Source organism: Onychostruthus taczanowskii, unplaced genomic scaffold, assembly GCF_017590055.1.
Source record: "Onychostruthus taczanowskii isolate IOZ18803 unplaced genomic scaffold, ASM1759005v1 scaffold5, whole genome shotgun sequence".
Lineage (NCBI taxonomy): Eukaryota > Metazoa > Chordata > Aves > Passeriformes > Passeridae > Onychostruthus > Onychostruthus taczanowskii.
In genome coordinates this window covers 15,304,120-15,322,823 of record NW_024502568.1, presented here as the reverse complement: position 1 = coordinate 15,322,823, position 18,704 = coordinate 15,304,120, and the positions used below count along the sequence as shown (strand labels likewise).

Sequence of the window (18,704 nt, the reverse complement as noted above, 5' to 3'; positions counted from 1 at the left end):
GTGAGCGCGCCGGGGCCGGGCGGCCGCTTTAAGGCAGAGGCGGCGGGGCGGGGCGGGACCGCGGGCACGGCCCCCCCGGGCTGGGACACCCCCACACCGCCCCCCCGGCACGGCGACAGCCCCCGGGACAGCGGCAGCCCCTCGGGATAGCGACAGCCCCTCGGGATAGCGACACCCCTTCGGGACAGCGACAGCCCCTCGGGATAGAGACAGCCTCTCGGGATAGCGACAGCCCCCGGGACAGCGACAGCCCCTCGGGATAGCGACAGCCCCTCGGGATAGCGACACCCCCCCGGGATAGCGACAGCCTCTCGGGATAGCGACACCACCCGGGATAGCGACACCCCCCCGGGATAGCGACAGCCCCTCGGGATAGCGACAGCCCCTCGGGATAGCGACACCCCCCGGGATAGCGACACCCCCCGGGACAGTGACACCCCCACAGGACAGTGACACCCCCCGGGACAGTGACATCTCCCGGGACAGTGACACCCCCACAGGATAGCGACACCCCCCGGGACAGCCATACCCACCCCCGCCACAGGTCCGCCGAGAAACTCGGCGGTGAAAGCACCGAAATCGCGACCGGCGATTAAGACAGGGGGAAAGGCTGATGAGGCGCTCCTGCGAACAGGAGGAGGGGGATGTGAACGCTTCCCCAGCTCTGGAATTACGGGAAAGCAACCCAAAGGAAGCGCCGATAAAGCTTCCAGCTGATAAGGGGATGGGTGGAGCGCGGGGCCGGTGCCGTGGTGGAAGGAGTGAAGGGATACACCCATTCTATGTAAATATACGCAAATATCGGGCAATTTATATCAACTCCCCGCCGGGAATGGCCGGTATTCCCGAGAGATCCCCGGCTCGGGAGGCGCTGGCCGGGGGATGGGAGGAAGGATGCTCCCGAGCCTTCTGCTCGGCCCCGCGCTTCCCCAGGCACGCTCAGGCCGCAGGGCGAGGTGGATACCAGCAATTAGCAGAAGGTTAATCAACCGGAATAATAATAGGGGGGGAAAAAAAAGGAAAAAGGAGTTTTCCACCATCTCGGGCAGGCTGATCCCATTTATCCGGCAGCTGGGCACCGGCCAGAGCCCAGGGACAGCGGCCTCTGCCATCTGCTCTTCGGGCACATCCAAGGTGCCCTCCGAGGGACAGGGCATCCCTGCCAAAGCTGAGAGGGAACGCTTTAACAGAGCTGCAAACTAAGCAAAGCCTTTTTTTTTTTTTTTTTTTTTTTTTTTTTTAATTACAAGCCGATTAAACTTTTGAACTGACTCCCAATCTATAATTATTTCAGTGTACCTTTATCAGGCGCCGATAACCAAGCAGCTAATGAAATTTACAACTCATCAGGCAAGAGGAAATGCTGTTAACTGTTAGATGAGCTGCGACCAAGGAGTTGAACTTGTCAGCAACTACAATAATACAAAATAATTCAAAATATTTTCTCCCAGGAAAAGTTTAACAACGAGCCATTTGAGCGTCCCGAGCACCAGAATTCCAATTGTTCCAGGGAACACCATAAAAACTTACCAAACTGTTTGCAAAACTTATTAAAGTGTTGGTTAGTACTTGAAGCTTGGAAACCAAGTATATTCCAATGTTCCCAGTTAAAGTTCCAGCGTGAACTCTTTATATCTGCAGTTTTCCAATGACTTCTGTGCTCTGCAAGAGTTTTCAGGAGAATCACCCGATTTCAGAAGCGGAACTCTTTATATCTGCAGTTTTCCAATGACTTCTGTGCTCTGCAAAAGAGATTTCGGGAGAATCACCCGATTTCAGAAGTCACCCAAGCAGAAAAATTGAACAATTTACAGAAAAATTTTTTAATATTAAAATAATTTGTACTAACAAGTCCAAGAAAAAGCTCGAAAATATTTACAAGTTAAAAATATTTTAAATGTTTGTATATCCGTACACATACATATACCCCCTGGTATATATGGGGGATATATATATGTCCATAATGTTTCTAAGTAATTAATTATCCACTGCTTATCGACTACTTTTAATAGGCTTTGTGGTTTTATAAGCTTGGGTCGAAAATATTTACAAGTTAAAAATATTTTAAATGTTTGTGTATCCTTATACATACATATACCCCCCGGTATATATGGGGGAGATATATATATCCATAATGTTTCTAAGCAGTTTCCACTGCTTATCGACTACTTTTTATAGGCTTTGTGGTTTTACAAGCTTGGGTTGTGGGTTTTTTTTTTTTGGTTTTTTTTTTTTTTTTTTTTTTTTTTGTTTTTTTTTGTTTTTGTTTTTGTTTTGTTTGGTTTGGGCTTTGCCCCTTTTTAAATAAAGATAAGTCTTTAAGGAAAGGTGATGAGCTTTAAGCAAGAAAGAAAGAAACAAACAACCAACCCCCACCAAACAAAACAAACCCCAAACCCATTTAAAAAAAAAACAATTAAACAACTAGGAAACGGGTTCGGTCAGATGACTTACTGCCCGGAGCCACTGGAGCCTTATCTCTACAGGCAGGAAAAAACTACCCGCAGTGGGAAAGCTCCAGGTTCTGTCATCCTCTCTCCATGGATGGTTGTGTCTCTTTTTATCTTCACCTTTGATAGTGGTTGTAGAGAACAAAGGTGTACGGTTGTTTTTTTAACACGTCAGCCAGCACTATCAGCTCCAGACTCTTTTTGGTAAGAATGTAAATCTTCTATTGAGTATTAAAAATATAATATTTTATGATGCTGATTTTATAGTTGTCATGTAAGTACATAAAATCTGAATAGAAACGTCTTGCTTTCCAGAATAACCGAACTAAGCCTTTGGGGAGGTTAATAAATTAGCTCACTGACAAACAGATTTGTTAATTGTCCATCTGATATGTCCAGAAGTGCCTTAGACCTGAGATGGGCTGCAATTATTATTTCTCCTCCACCTGTCACAGAACAGTTCCCCAAGCCAGCAGACATTAACCACCAGAAAAGCCAAAAAAAAAAAAAACCTGAAAAAAACCATTCCAGAGTCTCAGAGGTAAAATATCTCATATATATCTCATACATGAATAATTTAATATGAAAAAATCTCACATATGAATAATTTTCACACGGAACTGGGTGGTAGGAGGCTCCACCTAGAGATCACACAGTAGAAATTCCCCTAGAGGTATGGAAGTGTGGGCACAGCTGCCAGGGATCCAGGGGTGCTGTGCCAGCCTGCCCAGCAATGAGACCCTCGGAGCACCTGGGCACACACGGAAAGGGAGGAGAAAGGAAAGGATGAAAAAGGGGCACACTTGGGCAGAGAAAAAAAGGGTAAATTCTGAGTCTTGAAGGGTCCCGGCCAGAAAAGAGGATGAAGGAGGTTTGGGAAGTTTGGAATGCTGATAGTCTGAGCAAACTCCAACATCTTGGACTTTGCAGAAAGCTTTTCCAGCTTTGTTCTCTTTGCTTCGTTATTATAATTTTGATTCATGCCTTAATGGCTTCCTCTCAGATTTTTTGGGGGAAAAGTGTAACAACCCTGCTCCCACCTCCCAAAAGCCCAGGACTTCTCCACTTTAATATAACAAGAGAAATCTTAGAAAAAACTGAAAGGAAAAACCCCAAACCTTTATAAAAACTACATTCATTGCTACATACAGAAAAAAAAAAAAAAATGTCACTGCCTTGAAAGAGAATGGCTTCAAACCAGGCAATTTAAAACTCCACGTTCTTTTCCTGATACAATCTAGCCCTGGTGCTTGACAAGCATTAACTGCTGGCATAATTTACAAACGAAACGAACCATCGGGGTGTCTTTTGTAAAGGCTGACACGAAGCCAAGCGACCTGCCCCAAGAAACAATCGCTAATCTGCACGCAGCGTGTCTTTGTGGTCAGGTGGCATTTCCTTCCCGGCGGAGGGCAGAGCTACCAGCAGGAGCGCACGTAGGGCACTGCAGGCTGTAAAACAACCCTGAAACCTTGTCGTTTACAGAAAAATACCCACTGCCCCGCCAAATGCCACCCCTCTGAAGGGGCACAGCGCACAGCCAGGTGGGGACAGTGGAATCTGGGTAATTGGGGCCAGGCTGGATTTCAGGAGAGCATCTCTGAGATATCCCATATCCGTGTAAAGAGAGAAAAATCCATGTTACACTTCCTTCCCCTGGGATGTTTTTTTATCAGTACCCTTTGAGAGCAGAGGTGACTCAGGTGTGCCTGGCTGCCATCAGAACACAGAGTGGTTTAAATTCCTGCAAGATGCGTTCACTGTGCATCCTGATAGGCAAAATTCCCCTCGTTTGAAATGCAAATCCCAAATTACAGTGTCAAAAGTGACACTTTGAAGGGCAGCGTTCAACAGCTGCTAGGCCATTAGTAGTGCCTTCACAAATGAGCACCAGTTTCTTTTCCTCAGAGGCTGCACCGAAAATCTCAAGTGAAAAATCCAGGCAGACTCAAATCCCAGGGCAGGATTCAGGTGTGTCAGCTCTCCAGAGAGCTGCCTTCAGTATTTCACTGTTTCACTTCACCTCAGAAGGGCTGCAGCAGCTCACTGGCTTGGAGCATCAAATAATTTGTAGGCTGTTCTAGAAAGTTCAGGTGACTATTAAGACATTAAATGAAACTGTTAAAAGGTAGAATTACACATGGCACAGAGGGCTTCACTGCTTTAGTTTCAATTTATAGACTGAAATTCCCTATCCAGTATTTCCCTTCTTTCATTTCTTCCCTCTCTCTCACATGTATTTAAAATGGAATTATTAAAAAGACAGTAATGTTTCTGTTCCACACCTTCAGAGTGTACATATCAGGTGCACTCTGTAATTTCTCCATCCATTATACTTACTATAAAACCTAAAAAAAAAAAAAAAAAAAAAAATAGCCTAAAAAAAGAGCAAAAATAAAAACAACAACAGCAGCAAAAAACCCCAACCTGGAACAGTCCACTGACTTAACAATCACAGTCTCCAGATCAGTTTTTAAGAAGGAAATACACTTTAAAAGCAAATTAGTACTAGACTTGACTGATTTTTAAAGCTAGAGTGTGACCCCTAGGTGGTGCTGACATCCTGATATTCCACGAAGTTAAGGAATATTCCACTTTTTTAAACTGTAGTCAAACACATCACCCCTCAGCAGCTGCCCCCGGGAATGTGCACTGCAGTCAGCAGCTCCATTTTCTGTAAGTATTTTATTTTAACACAGTGAGTTTAAGCCTGTGGCCATACAGAATAATTTCATTTCCTCTTCAGCGAAGGGGCAGAGTGCACAGCCAGGTGGTGGCAGTGGAATCTGGGTAACTGTGGCCAGTCTGGGTGTCAGGAAAGCATCTCTGAGAGAGAACCCTTCTGATCCGTCCGTGTAAAGACAGAAAAATCCATGTTACAATGTGGTTATGTCAACATCCCTTGCCCAACATGTAAAACTTCCACAGAAGAAACTGAAATTAGCACAAAAAAAAAATCAGCTCAGTCTGTTCAATTTCATTCTTAGGCTACACAACCTGATTAGATTTGAATAATTAGAGATGCTATGGCTGGATAAAGGAGAATCTGATCTCTTACCTGCTGAAAAATAATATATTGCTCTGATCAAATACTTGTCATGGTGCAAAGAAACTCAACCAGATGTTATTTTAAGTTACCCAAACTGATTTATTGACAATTTAAATGTGACATATTTACAGCACTGTTTCTAAAATAATTTAACAATTTTCATAGATTTATAAAAGTACTGATAAATAGGAGACCCTGACAGTGACCAACCACAAATATTTCCCTATGCTACTGAACTACAACAGTAGTTCATTTCTTTTTTCGTTTTTCTCTTTTTCCCTCTTTTTGTAAGTCCCATAATGGAGCTGCTTTACCTCCACCCAATGTGTAAAATTGCCAATACCAAAATACAATAAAATGACCATGCAGTGTGAAAGCTGTACCAGAGCAAGTGATTTCAGATGTTAGACTACAGTAAAAATATTACAATGCAAAGTGTCTTCCACACAGAATGTACTTGTGAAAAAAATAAGCTTTGAAAGAGCTAATGGTTTATTTTTATAGAAATTAAAACCTACAATACTAGTACAGACATTTACAGTAATTTCCAATTTGTGCTAGTTTTCACATATATCTAAAGTCAAACAAAACCAGTAATTTACAGACACCACTGCCTTAGGACAGTGGTTAGTTAGCTTATGGATAAAAAAAAAATAAACCAAAACCAAAAGAAGGTGCTGATATAATTTAAGGTTTTGAAATCATTATATTCCATTCTTATATGATACCAATTACTCTGTCCTGGGATCAACAAATTGCTGTGGTAAAGCCATCCACATCTCTCAAGCAGGAAGTCAGTTTGGAAGTTGGAGAGAAGATGGACTTGCCTGATATGTATCTTAGGTTCCAGCAGACAAAGTCTCACAAAGCTGGACAATCAGGATCACAGTAAGCAGCAGCATGAAATATTTGTGGGGTTGGGATTAAAGCAAATGGTTTTTTTTCCAAAAATGATGAAGAGTACACACCACCTAATCCAATACTTGAAATGTAAAGGTTCTCCTCGCTGGCATCACTGATGCCCCATAACACAATGTACACAAACAACAAATACTCACTTTTTAAGAACACATATTGCACAGCAGTGGGTGCAACACCAGAACACTGGTACCCCTGGCATAAATCCTGTTTTAAAGAGCTGTTTCAAGCTATGCTATCCAGAGCAACTCCAAGCCAACACTCAAATCCAGTAAGAATGGTCTGTGTACATCACTAACCCAAAAGTGTTTCAACAATGTGAGAGAAAACACAGGCACTTCAGATTCTTAGTGCACCAAAGGTTATAGGCCACAATTGCAGGACTAGGAACAGTTCAGTACCAATAACAACACAACTAAAGGAGCTCTTCCACTGATCAATACAGAAACAAGAACTGCTCACAAAGCGCTGGGAAGGAAATCATTCTCAAAACAGTAACCAAACAATACATTTAAACATTTAAGAAAACATAATTGCTGCAAAGCCTAATGTAACACAACATAAACTCTACTTGGTTAAAAAGATCTAAAGTGTCCAAATTCCAAAGTCCAAACTCTCTTCTCCCCCCCTCCAAAACACCAATACATGCAGTCCATGAAAATCCAAATGTGCAAAAGGTTATAACCCACCTTTAGGAGTGCATCAAAAATAGGCTGACTATTCAAAATATTATTTTAGTGGAAATTTTACAGCACCATAACTAGAATTCCAAGGGAGTTCAGAATTCTTGTTCTGATAACTAATCAGTTGACACTGTTGATCTTAAAGAACAGAAGAAACATTTTGTGCATTTCCTGGTATCTGAAAGCCACGGAGAGAAAAAATTCTCATATATGCCTAAAATCTTACTGTAGTTTAAGATGAAATTAAATAATCACATTTGTTGGCAACAAGTTCTCCAAAATAGAGCATTAGTTGCAAATTTAGTAAACCTGCCAGATTAGGAATTAGAAGTTGCTGGTACCTTGCTTACTTGCAGAAGTACTTTTTTTATTTGTTTAATGCGTTTTGGGTTGGTTTTTTTTCCTAAACTGTGCAGTTTGGCCCCTCCCTAGTAAGTGATTTACTATCAGGCTTTGAGAAAATGCCTAAGGTCCATCTCTGACCCTCAGCTGAAAGGCAACACACAAACACATTATATATACCCATGTGTGCACAGAACACACACACACATATATATAACAGCAGTGCTCCGGTTTGTATTTTTTTGTTTTTTTTGTTCTCATTTCCTGGAATTTTCTTTGGTTCAAAGTCCCAGCAAGGAAATTAAAGGACCGAACAAATGGATCATTCTCCAAACGCTTCCATCCCTACACATCACTAACTGGAAGGCTTGCATCATCCAGATCCACAAGGCCAGGATCCTGTTCCTGAGTGCCATTTTTGCTCCGGGGTTCCCAAGGGCCCCGTTCAGTCACTTTGGAAGTTGATTCTCTTGGAGCGACAGCCTGGATCTTGTAGCTCCTTGGCCTGGCCTTGGTAAAAGACTCGTGAAATCCTCGCTTCTCCAAGGCAGGGGGTTTGGGGTGAGGGGCTGGGGCCAGAGGGCTGCCGTGAGGGGCTGTGGAATGTGAGCAGGCTGCGGCTGCGCCGGCAGGACGGACAGCATGGCCGGGTTCGGAAGAAGGCTCGGGATGCTCCTGGAAAAAGAAGGGAATGCGTCAAATGAAGTGGCTGACGTCACGTTGGAAAGACGCAGTTTCAGATTTCACACTCACAAAAAAACCCCAAAAAATAAAAATATCGAGACAGGAAATACACAAAGCGAAGCATCAGCCACGGCAGCAGGAGGCAGGTGCTTTGTGAGGCACTGCTTTACTGGGTGTGAGCTCACAGCAGCGTGTGACAGCAACATCACCTGCTGCATTCTAGGAAATTCAATTCTTAAATCAAGCACAGCAGCTCTGTAGACTTTAGTCCAGCAATTTAGGCTCCTCATTTTACTGAGATGTTAAATAACCTGTCAAAGATGCACACTTTAAAGGCCATTGAAAGTCACATCTTTCCAAAAGAAAAATGTATTCAGACCTATTCATATAAATCAAGCACTCGTGTCCTGGATCCTGAAGCAATGCACATTTTACTGTTCCCTGTTCTTGGAGCACCAAATCCTCCCAATTTCTCACAAGGACCAAACAAAAATTTTAAGGTATCAAGGCTATCTAAAAATTTTCAAAGTTAATGACCTAGAAAAGAAACTGATACTTAAGCTACTCCTTCCATGCAAGTTATTGTTTTGTGTTTATTATCATTATTCTGCTGACCTTTACATAACTATCAAAATATCTTCCACCATTTACTTACTGACAAAAACAAGTCCCCAGACTACCCAGGAATGATTTAGTTGTCTGAAGAACAGGCATGGAATGCCATTTGGATGTCCTGGGATAGCCTGACCTCCTGAACAGGAACAAGAAGTTCCTTGGGCTCTGCACTGCATCCATCAGTTCTGTCAGGATGTCTCAAATCCCTGAGCAGTGCTGGGTTTGAAATGCTCTGATCCAAATGCTGTGTAATGTTGCAGTGAACTGTGTGTGCATTAGGAGCTGCAGCTGCTGCCAGGTCTGCCATCACCAGTGTTAGTCCAGGAACTAAAGGAATCTGCCAGCCCATGTGCACACACAAATCAAGGCATTTCTCAAGCACATTTGTTAGCCAAAAAAAACCCCAAACCCATCACAGATGTGTGTCCAAGATGCAAATATAAATCCTAAATTAAATACTTTTTTTTCCACTGTAGTTTTTCAAGTTTCTTTTAGAATGTTATGACATTCTCATGACATATGAATTAATAAATTTAATCAACATGGATTCTGCCAAGTACTACCATATTTCTTTTTATAAATGAGCTTAATGTTATTGGATGAACCTGCGCAACTTTTTATTGGACTTGAGTTTGGTATTTCACATCATTTACATTGCCTGATTTCATACCTGACTTGATACTCCTCTTAAGGAAAAAAGCTTGCTTTAGCAGAACTTATGATTCACTGATTTACCTACTGTTCTTATTAACAACTTTACTTCACCAAATAGGACAAGACCTCCGAATTTTTGCTAAGCTGCCCTGAAGGATATCCAGATTTTACTACCCACACTGGCTGTAATTTCATGGTTAAGAGACTGTGCTGCTGCACTGCTCCTAAGGTGCCCTGCTTTGAACAGGGCATGGGTTACACATTATTATATAATGCTTCAATGCTTGAACTAATCATTTCATGCAGAGATCTCATAAGCCATGCAGATCAGGCTACTTTAGGCCCTTCCAAATGCTAGTTACAATGTGCATGTTCTGTGTGCACTCATCTGTATTAGTTTGTGGGCAGCTTCCATTTAATGTCACTTTGGCGCAGTTTCAAAACAAATGTAAAGTAAAATGGAAATATGAACTCTCATGCAAATTAGTTTTAGTGCTTTCCTATTAAAGTGACATCACTTATGGTTAAATATTTACTGTGCTTTGACATATAAGCAGTGGTTTTGGTGTTTTTCATTTCCAATCATTTTAAAAGCAAGAAAAAACAGTGCAAACCTGTGAGTGAACGATATTATTGATGAGTTAGTTTTCAGTAATGATAATGACAACAGGCAGCATTACTTTTTAGTTTGTTTTATAGTGCAAATTAGTGTCTAGTCCTAGCCCTCTGTTAAGAAGGCGAGTTTCCATGAGAGCCCACATACGTGCTGCATTCACCAGTTCTTGATGTATACCTCTGTATACAAGGATTCGACAGCCTTCTGGCCTGCCGCATCTGGAACACAGTGCAAAGCTAAGATTAGAGTCACCTGGACTTGGGAGAGAGGACAACAGAGGGAACAAGAAGTGATGCAGACAGTCATAGCTACATTGCTCCGTTAGCCCCACACGAAAAAAAAAAAAAACACAGGGAAAAAAGCATACAGAAAGAAAAGTTACCTGCTGTTTTCATTGCCCCCACAAAGAGAAAATGTGTATCAGGAAGTTTTATTTAAAAGCACGAAGCAGCTACCAAAAACTGGTTGAGAACTTAGGCTGAGTTATCAGAAACACGGCATCAATGCAAATTTGTAGTCAAAAGCCAGGTTTGAATGATTAGATTTCAGATTATGGGGGTAATGATGTATCCAGGTTATTACAAAACATCCCAGAGACAGAAAATGAAAAACACAGCATGCAATACCTGAACTGTGAAGTATTCCTGGTGCTACATCTGGACATACTTGGAGACACTGTGACACCAGAGTAACTCCCACTGCTTTTCACAAGTTAATGACCTTTGTGCTAAACACCTAATACAGTTGAAATGCTAGTAGGTATGAAATGCTGGCATCCACGTGGCTTCAGGAATATTAACACTTGTCACAGTGCCCCAGCTGAGTACTGCAAGATGCTGTTCTCACTGCATTTCCAACAGCAAGAACTCATTCATGTGAGCACAGATCTTAGTTTAAATTTTAATCTGTATCTGCATATGCAATAAACTATCAGCAATAGAGAATGACAATTTAGCAGTGAGAGTTGTTACAAAGAAATTAGGATACCATCATTTGATTGCAAAACACAGCAATTAGCAGAAACACCTCGCAAGAATTAGAAAGTTTTAATTTAACTCCCAAAGTAGTAATAGTGACAGATGATACTGGATTTCTCTAGGTTAGCACTGCATTATCTACGTGTTCAAGACAAACAATGCACAGAAAGTCACAGGTACGACTAAAAAAGTGCTCCATTAAAAACACGAAATACTTGATGTTTGAAAGTTCATGCAAAGAGGCCACGTTACTACAGGACAGGAGAGAGGAAAGGCAGAAGGAAGAGCCAGGACTGAATGGCACAAGTGAACAGGAGCTAGTGGCATCCCCTCTGAGGTGCAGGGTGACAGGGTGACGTACGGAAGCCGCTGATCTGCCCGGTCCCCGCTGCGCTACGATGGCCCCAGAAATGGCCTTGATCCAGCTGTGCATGTCCTCGGGGCTGTCTGCCTGCAAACAACAACACCACCACGGTCAGCAGCAGCCCTCAGCCTGCCCACAGCCCCAGCACCTGCAGCACAACCTACCCCTGCTGCTCAGTGTGCTACTGAAACCCAGGGGGACCTAAATTCTTACAGGCAGACTTTATTTCTTAACCCAGACATTTCTTGCTCTGAAGTTACTACAGAATGTATACAGCTATATAAAGCAGTAAATGAAATATCCTGAAGATCACATTTCCCCTGAAAATCATGCCACCGTTAAAGTGAAGAAGTGCTGCTTTCACTTTTAAAGTGTATTTAACTCTGGCAGTCTCTTGGGTTTGCCCAAAGTTAAAAAAAAAGAAATTACCTGCACATAAAAGGTTCGAGAAGTTGTTACAATTTCAAAGAGATTGTCTCTCATCATTATATCACTGCAAATGAAATACAAAAATACTTCAAAAGCAAGTACAACTTTCCTACTGTATTTTAACAAGACTGTAGAACTGGCAGAGAATCAGAGCATTTGCTGTCTGACTTTTGCATTCCTTTATCACTCCACTACTGCTTTTTTTACTAATTTTAGCCCCAAGACTCTTTAGTTTACCAGCGGCACATGTGCTACTACATGTATTTTTAATTGGAACATTTAAAATTACATAACATTAAGGCTAAAAATATTTACCATACATTTTGAATTGTAACATTCTAAATCATATGTTAAGTTTAAAAATATTTATCATTCTAGTCAAATTCTGTATGTAGTCTGCTAGAGAAAAAACAGAAAAATCAGTATCTCTCAAGTGATACAAAAGCAATTGTTCTTTAGTATATTGCCATTTGGTAGGAGAGTGAAGAGTGCTCTCAGCCAGATTCATCCATCTAAGATGAGTTAAGGTTTAGAGATTATGTAAGCAGAGTAGAGACTCCTGAAATTGCTGCCTCAGACAGCACCCACACATCTCTAACTCTTGGTTTCATGATATTCTTTTGTTCTCCCCTGGTGCAAATTTGCAAGTTTGAAACACACATTAATACAGAACCCTCAAACCCCATTTAATGCACAAAACAGTGTGCTGCCCCATAAAGAACACCCCACATGCACACATCAAGTGAAGTTATTGAACAGTTCTCCAAGGAGCAGCCTGGCCATGACCAAGCAGGGAATTCCATCCCATGTAATGACATCAGTGCTTCCCTCCTCACCTCTGTTTGCATTCCTGAACTTTATGGACCTCCTTAAGTGGTATAACCCTGAGGGGTTCCTTTTCCTGAAAAAAGAAACATGTTTTAGTACAGTGCATCTAACAACTAGAACAGAAAGCCAGAGGCCAGGACAGCAGCAGTCTTCCTTACATGAGACTTTCAAGGCAGTCACTATGAAAAAAGTGGTGTCAACCAAAATTTCATTTGCTTTTTTAAGTATTAAACCAACCATGGCACTTGCAATGAAGAGGAGGACAAATCAAGAAGCAAAACCTCCCAAAACATTAATTCCATACTACAATGAAGACAACCATGCTGCCCTCTTCCCCTAACCAGACCAGACAACTGACCCTGGCCTCAAGCAGCCCATTTCATTAAAATTTTGATTACATTAATTTGCTATGAAACGCTACCATAGAAGATGCTGTGTTAATGGGACTGCATGACATGGTTTTCAGTAAGATTTAATTGTATTAAGTATAGGATATAGTTAAAGTGCTACGAAGAAACCAGTCCTTAACATCTGCAAAAGAACAAGCACTCTCAAAGCATTCAGAAATTCTGTTACCATGGCAAAAATAAGTGTTAAAGTTTCACACAACAGGAAAAAAGTGAGAACATTCAAACAGAAACACTTTCACTTTTCCCATGACAACGTAATGTCACACATACTATTATTTTCCAGTGGCTGTTGCACTAAACTACAAACAAACAACAACTTCTTTTACCTCCTACTGTGATTTCTTTAAACCAAGTTACAATGGATTGATTCAGTTGGCTACAACTTACAGATAAAACAAAAGCTTTCAGGTCTGGAACGACTTCCCCTACCATTTCTGTGACAGATACTTAGGAGATTTATGCTGAGCAAGCTGCAAATGTCACCCAAATGTAACCATGCTCCAAGAGCAGTTTCCATTAGATCATTTTGCTCTTTAGCAGATCAAATGCAGAAAGTTTAAAACCCAATGTTTGCAGTTATTGTGCTCCTTGTACCTCTACCATTCTTAGATTCAACCATCCACTAAAATGCATTTTCAAAGTAATACATCAACTGTGGAGATCATCTCTGGAGTACAGACACCTCTTGGAGGGAAAAGCCCAGCTCAGAAATTATAATTTTCTGAGTTTCACATTGCCTGTATGCTACTGTGCTCCTGTAGCCTGGTACAGGCTCAATGAACACAACAAAACACTAAAAGTGAGACTATTTCCACCATCCTTCTATTATACGTCCCACAGTATAATTCTTCACTGGGTTAGAACTTGTTTGTGAGCAATCTGAGCTCAGATTTGTTTTTAAAACAAAAATAGATGGTTTCTTACAGACAATGAGTCAGAATTGTTCTGCTGACAGCTTAACAAAGATAATGGTGCAAGATCAAACCCCTGCTACTGTTGCAGATGCCCTCATTAGAAATGAAATCAAAGCTAACTTCAGAAACAGCCTGAAATTTGGGTTCTTGACATTTTACATCTTATGTTTGGCCTGTAAACTCAATTCTCCTTAATTTATAGCACTTTACAACTCAGATTTCATTCCTTAGGCACAGATTTTCTTACATTTAGTCTGTTTTCCCAAAAAAGGAATCCCACACTTTACTGTCTTCAGAACCAGCCATTTAATTTTAAATGAAGCCCAAAGGCACTTCATATCTGGCCAAAATCAGCCAAAAACTTAAGAGTGACAGGGGAAGAAGAAAGGTCACGAAACTAAAAGGAACTCTGCAAATGTTGCTGTTGAACAGAAAACCAAAAGGTTTTTGTCCATCTTGGCTGCCCTGGTGAAACAAATGTGTGGGAGAAGATCCCATCATCTGGATGATAAAGCATAATTCTAACTTTAAATGACGAATTGCAAGATTACAGTTTAGTCTTTCTCACAGTGATCAGCTATTTCAACAACACAATTAATTATATGAGAGTGCAAAATGACAAAGTACTAATACAAGAATCAGGGTGACTGCAGAGGAGCAGTTATTACTGCTCTTCAGTGCCCTACAGGCAGGCTTCTCAAACAGATTGAACAGTTGCCCCATTAATTTTTTTGTTCACCCCAATCATGAAAAGTTATTACAGTACAGAATCAAGAGCTGCAGGAGCAGCAGAGCACATTTCTCAAACAAGGATATTCCTTGCAACTGTCACTGGAAAATAACACAGAATTGGAAACTTACCAGTTCAGACTTGAAATATCCTATTGTGTTTTCATCTAATTGAAAGTATCTTCTCTTCCAGTTCTTCATCTGTTAAGGGAAAAGAAATAAATATTTATATATTTGACATATAAAATAAAATAGACTTACATGTCATGAATTATGAATGTATTAAATTATATTTACCATTCTAGTTTTTATTTATAGTGTATGGTATTTTGTAATTCCTATTTATTCATAACTATTAATTTTGAATAATGTTTTCATTACAGTTTATTATAATTACAAATTCTGCATCTTTAGTGTCCCCAAGACAATTATGGATGACTTTGCACAATTAATAAGTTTTTCAGGAAATATTTTAAAAATACAAAATTCTTAAAGCCACTATTTTCTGAGATTTAGTCACACTGTAGAAACTTAGCAGCAGAACTACTCTATGGGAAAAATTGAAAGACAATACATCACAGGTTTCTAGTTTATTTTTAACTAAAAAAAGGGATGTCACAAAAAGAAACTTCATAATCCAAGATAAAAAGAGTCTGAGAATTCAAAGATGTGTATCTTGCTTAATCTGAACTATCTGTTCCTTCTTCTAGCAAGGCATCACATGAACAGCTCCACTTGTGTTATTCAGTCTGATAAGATGTACAATTCTCCCTCTGAACTGAAAAATCAGCTTTTTCTAAACATTTGACTGATTTAAAAAGCAGGCGCTGAACTTCTGTCCCAATTTAGATGTTTTTAGTAAGCAAAATAAGGATCCCTACAGAATGCAGAACAGGAGAATTCCCAGCTGCATGAACCAACCATCACATGGAAGTCTGGGCACACACTTTGCCTCTCTAAAAATCTCTTCAACAGCACAACACTAAAGAAAAAGCTGCATGAACCAACCATCACATGGAAGTCTGGGCACACAATTTGCCTCTCTAAAATATCTTCAACAGCACAACACTAAAGAAAGTCATGAAAAGAAGTAACACAGATCAAAATTAAATGCTACTGGAGGATAAATTTTATCTTTAGTTAATCCTTATTACTGTCAGTAGTAATAAAATCAGTCAATTGCCTTTTGTTTTCAATAACACTTACCACTGCTCCTTGTTTGACACAGTAACCAGCTTTGATAATGGCATTATCTGGGGGATGCTTAGCAGCAAAATAAGGAAGGTGACTTTGTGACCGCTTCAAATAATTCCTGTCAGCCCCTTCACTGCCCTCACTGACCTCTTCTTTCTAGAGAAAACATGAGAAAGAATACTCTCAAAGAAGAAAAACACAAAGAATACTCTCAAGTTTTTTTTTTTATATTTTTCTAAAGGTCAAGAAATAGCTACAGTAGTTACATCAGGAAATAACTTTATCATCCCATGCTCACAAATCTCATTTCCAGTTTGAAAGAACAAAATATTTTAACTGATTTCCAGAGACAACTGAGATTCCTCAGGGGCTGAGTGCTTGTAAGCTGCTCTTAGATACTAACCAAGAATGTGCTGAGTACTTTCAAATAATATTGACAAACACTCAGTAAAAAAAAAGGTACAGATTTAAACTCATGCATGTATTTAGTGCAAACTTTTAACATGGGCAAAACACTAGAGGAGGCTACAGCGAACAAAAAGTTATTTCTGAGACTACAAGACATCAGAATTCACCAAATTTTTAAAGCATTTTGGGAGCATACATATAATCTACATCATATTCATCTAATCTGTAACTATTTTCATCTCAGGAAACTTTCAGCAACAGATTCAGTTCTATCTTTAGCACTGCACAGATTCTACTTCCATAAGCTTGTTCAGCCTCTCAAATTTTTTTCCCCACTTTTCCTTACAAGTTTTTGTCCTTTTTTCTGTTAAAGGGACAGAACTTCATCACTGTTACCACCAACAATTAATTTCACATAGACAAAAATACTATTATTATACTAACAGGTATGTGTGAGCAAAAAAAAACCAGTACTCAAGCAATTCTTTAAAATCCTGTATAAAGGGAATAAAATCCTCAGAACCCCCAATCAAGATGAATAAAAGGTGCATATAAAAGTACAGCTTTGTGTGTAAAATAAAAACCCACTCGTTTGGAGGGTATTACCTGGGTGGGTGTAATGATGGGAACACCACCAACAATTTCTGTCCTGTAAGAGACTTGCTTCTTTCCACCTGGGCTTTCAGCCTGACGATTTGCATTATCCATTTGGCAGAGAGGATCAGACTGCTTTGGTACCTGCAGTTGGAATGTGAGAATTGACATCAGTTTCGTGAGAAAAAGCCCTGGCATTACTAGAGAATTTTGAGGCATTTTCAGCAGGATTTAACAAATGGTCACTAACTAACCATTGCTAAAAATGGCTTACACAAAAAATTTGTTGTAATGACTATGCTTTAGTGCTCAAGAGGAAAGTGGTGCCAATAAAGACATTTCAGTGCATGAAATCAGTTGCAAGCTTTGCCATAAAATTGACATTACTCAATCTTCACAAAACACTGCTAATTTATAGAACTGGTTCTTTATTTTTCAGTTGCTTTCAGTTTTACTAAGAAAGTGGAGACACCCCAGTGCTTGCAGAGCCAGCACAGCAAGGCCATAAACACTGGGACTTTGGTCACACAGGGTGTCTGACCAGTGTGACATTTGTCCTCACATGTACTAGGCATGAAGATTGTGTTACTGCCCCCATTAATCATACATATATTGCTAAATTCTGGCCAAAGTGACCCTGCCTACCTAACTATCAGTAACTATTAGATAATTCAAACGAGGAACTAGGGCCATCAAAACTCCACAGGAATTTGATTTCCCCGTAAGTGTTTTGATCTAAAAAGTTTACTCAGTTTCATGAGTAAATTTCTTTAACCTAAGAAATGCACTGACTACAAGACCTTTTTATTTCTAATCTCCTTCACCTTTAATATTAATATAGCACGTCTGAAATGACTTCAACAAGAAGAGATCAAGTGTCACACCCAAATACCCCACCCAGCAACCTACTGGCTATTTACAGAAGACATCCAAACTCCAGAAAGAAGGACACGCAAATTGTCCATCCAAGACTGTGACACATCCAAAACTTGGAACTGAACTGATCTAGACAAGAAACCAAAGCTACTTTGTAGTCTGTGATTCAAGTTCCTGTGCCCAGGAGCACTCATTTTACAAAATGCAGCCTGCAGAGAAGTACAGACAGTGCTGAGAGCAATGTCAGCCTAGGACAGTGTCCTGCTGGCCACCCCTCTGCCAAGTCCAGCACTGAAGGATAAGCCACTCGTGAGCCTCAGCCTTTCAAGAGCAGAGACTTGTAGATACAGCTTTGTGGGCAAGTGCTTCAGCTGTCACAAAGTCCTGAAAATGCTGCAGCCAAGCCCACAACCACCTCCTCACACAAAGGCATTTTCAAACAGCACTCGAAAACGGGTACACAGTGTGCTAGGCTGCAGAGGGTCACAGTCATTCTGACATTATCAGCACTCAACAGGACTAAAACATGCAATGAATCTTGGAGGATTACAATCTGCAGCAAGTAATGCTCATATTAAAATTAATAATTGAGTGGTCTTAATTATTTGATTCAATAATTGGCTGTACTTGAGCTGTTCAAAGGCTTGTTCCTTCAAAGACAAAATAATAATGATTTCACCAGCCACTTAAAATGCAAGCTAAACAGATAATAAACATCATTCACTCTAAATTGATGCAATCATTTATTTATTTAATCACTTAATTTCTTCAACTGGGAACAGCTCAGGCCTGGTTGTGCTGCATCCTCCTTATGAAGAACACAAGTGAGGAGGCTTTGTGCTTCTGGTTTTTTACAATTTATTAATAGCAGTAGCATTTTTATAACTCCAAAGAATGGGCTATATTAAAACAGTGCAAAGAACTCATGTGAACATCCTTAGATAACCCAAAAATGAGAAAGTCACTGAGA

At 40.4% G+C, this 18,704-nt stretch overlaps 1 protein-coding gene across 9 annotated transcripts in view; it reads right to left on the bottom strand.

The window, feature by feature from the left end:
* Nucleotides 1-5,577: 5,577 nt before the first annotated feature.
* The window catches only part of PLEKHA1 (pleckstrin homology domain containing A1), a 31,432-nt gene continuing 18,305 nt past the window's right edge, over nt 5,578-18,704 (bottom strand). For 3 of the 9 annotated variants that reach the window (XM_041415320.1, XM_041415319.1, XM_041415321.1), the window contains exons 6-13: nt 16,871-17,002; nt 15,869-16,012; nt 14,795-14,863; nt 12,618-12,682; nt 11,782-11,845; nt 11,350-11,439; nt 10,189-10,263; nt 5,578-8,117 (exon numbers count right to left, since the gene is read on the bottom strand). In XM_041415320.1, the coding sequence (XP_041271254.1) occupies nt 7,788-8,117; nt 10,189-10,263; nt 11,350-11,439; nt 11,782-11,845; nt 12,618-12,682; nt 14,795-14,863; nt 15,869-16,012; nt 16,871-17,002 (969 nt within the window). In that variant the 3' untranslated portion in view covers nt 5,578-7,787. Of the gene's footprint in view, nt 8,118-10,158; nt 10,264-11,349; nt 11,440-11,781; nt 11,846-12,617; nt 12,683-14,794; nt 14,864-15,868; nt 16,013-16,870; nt 17,003-18,704 lie in introns of all 9 variants that reach the window. The other 6 variants (XM_041415325.1, XM_041415327.1, XM_041415322.1 and 3 more) reach the window with 4 other exon arrangements.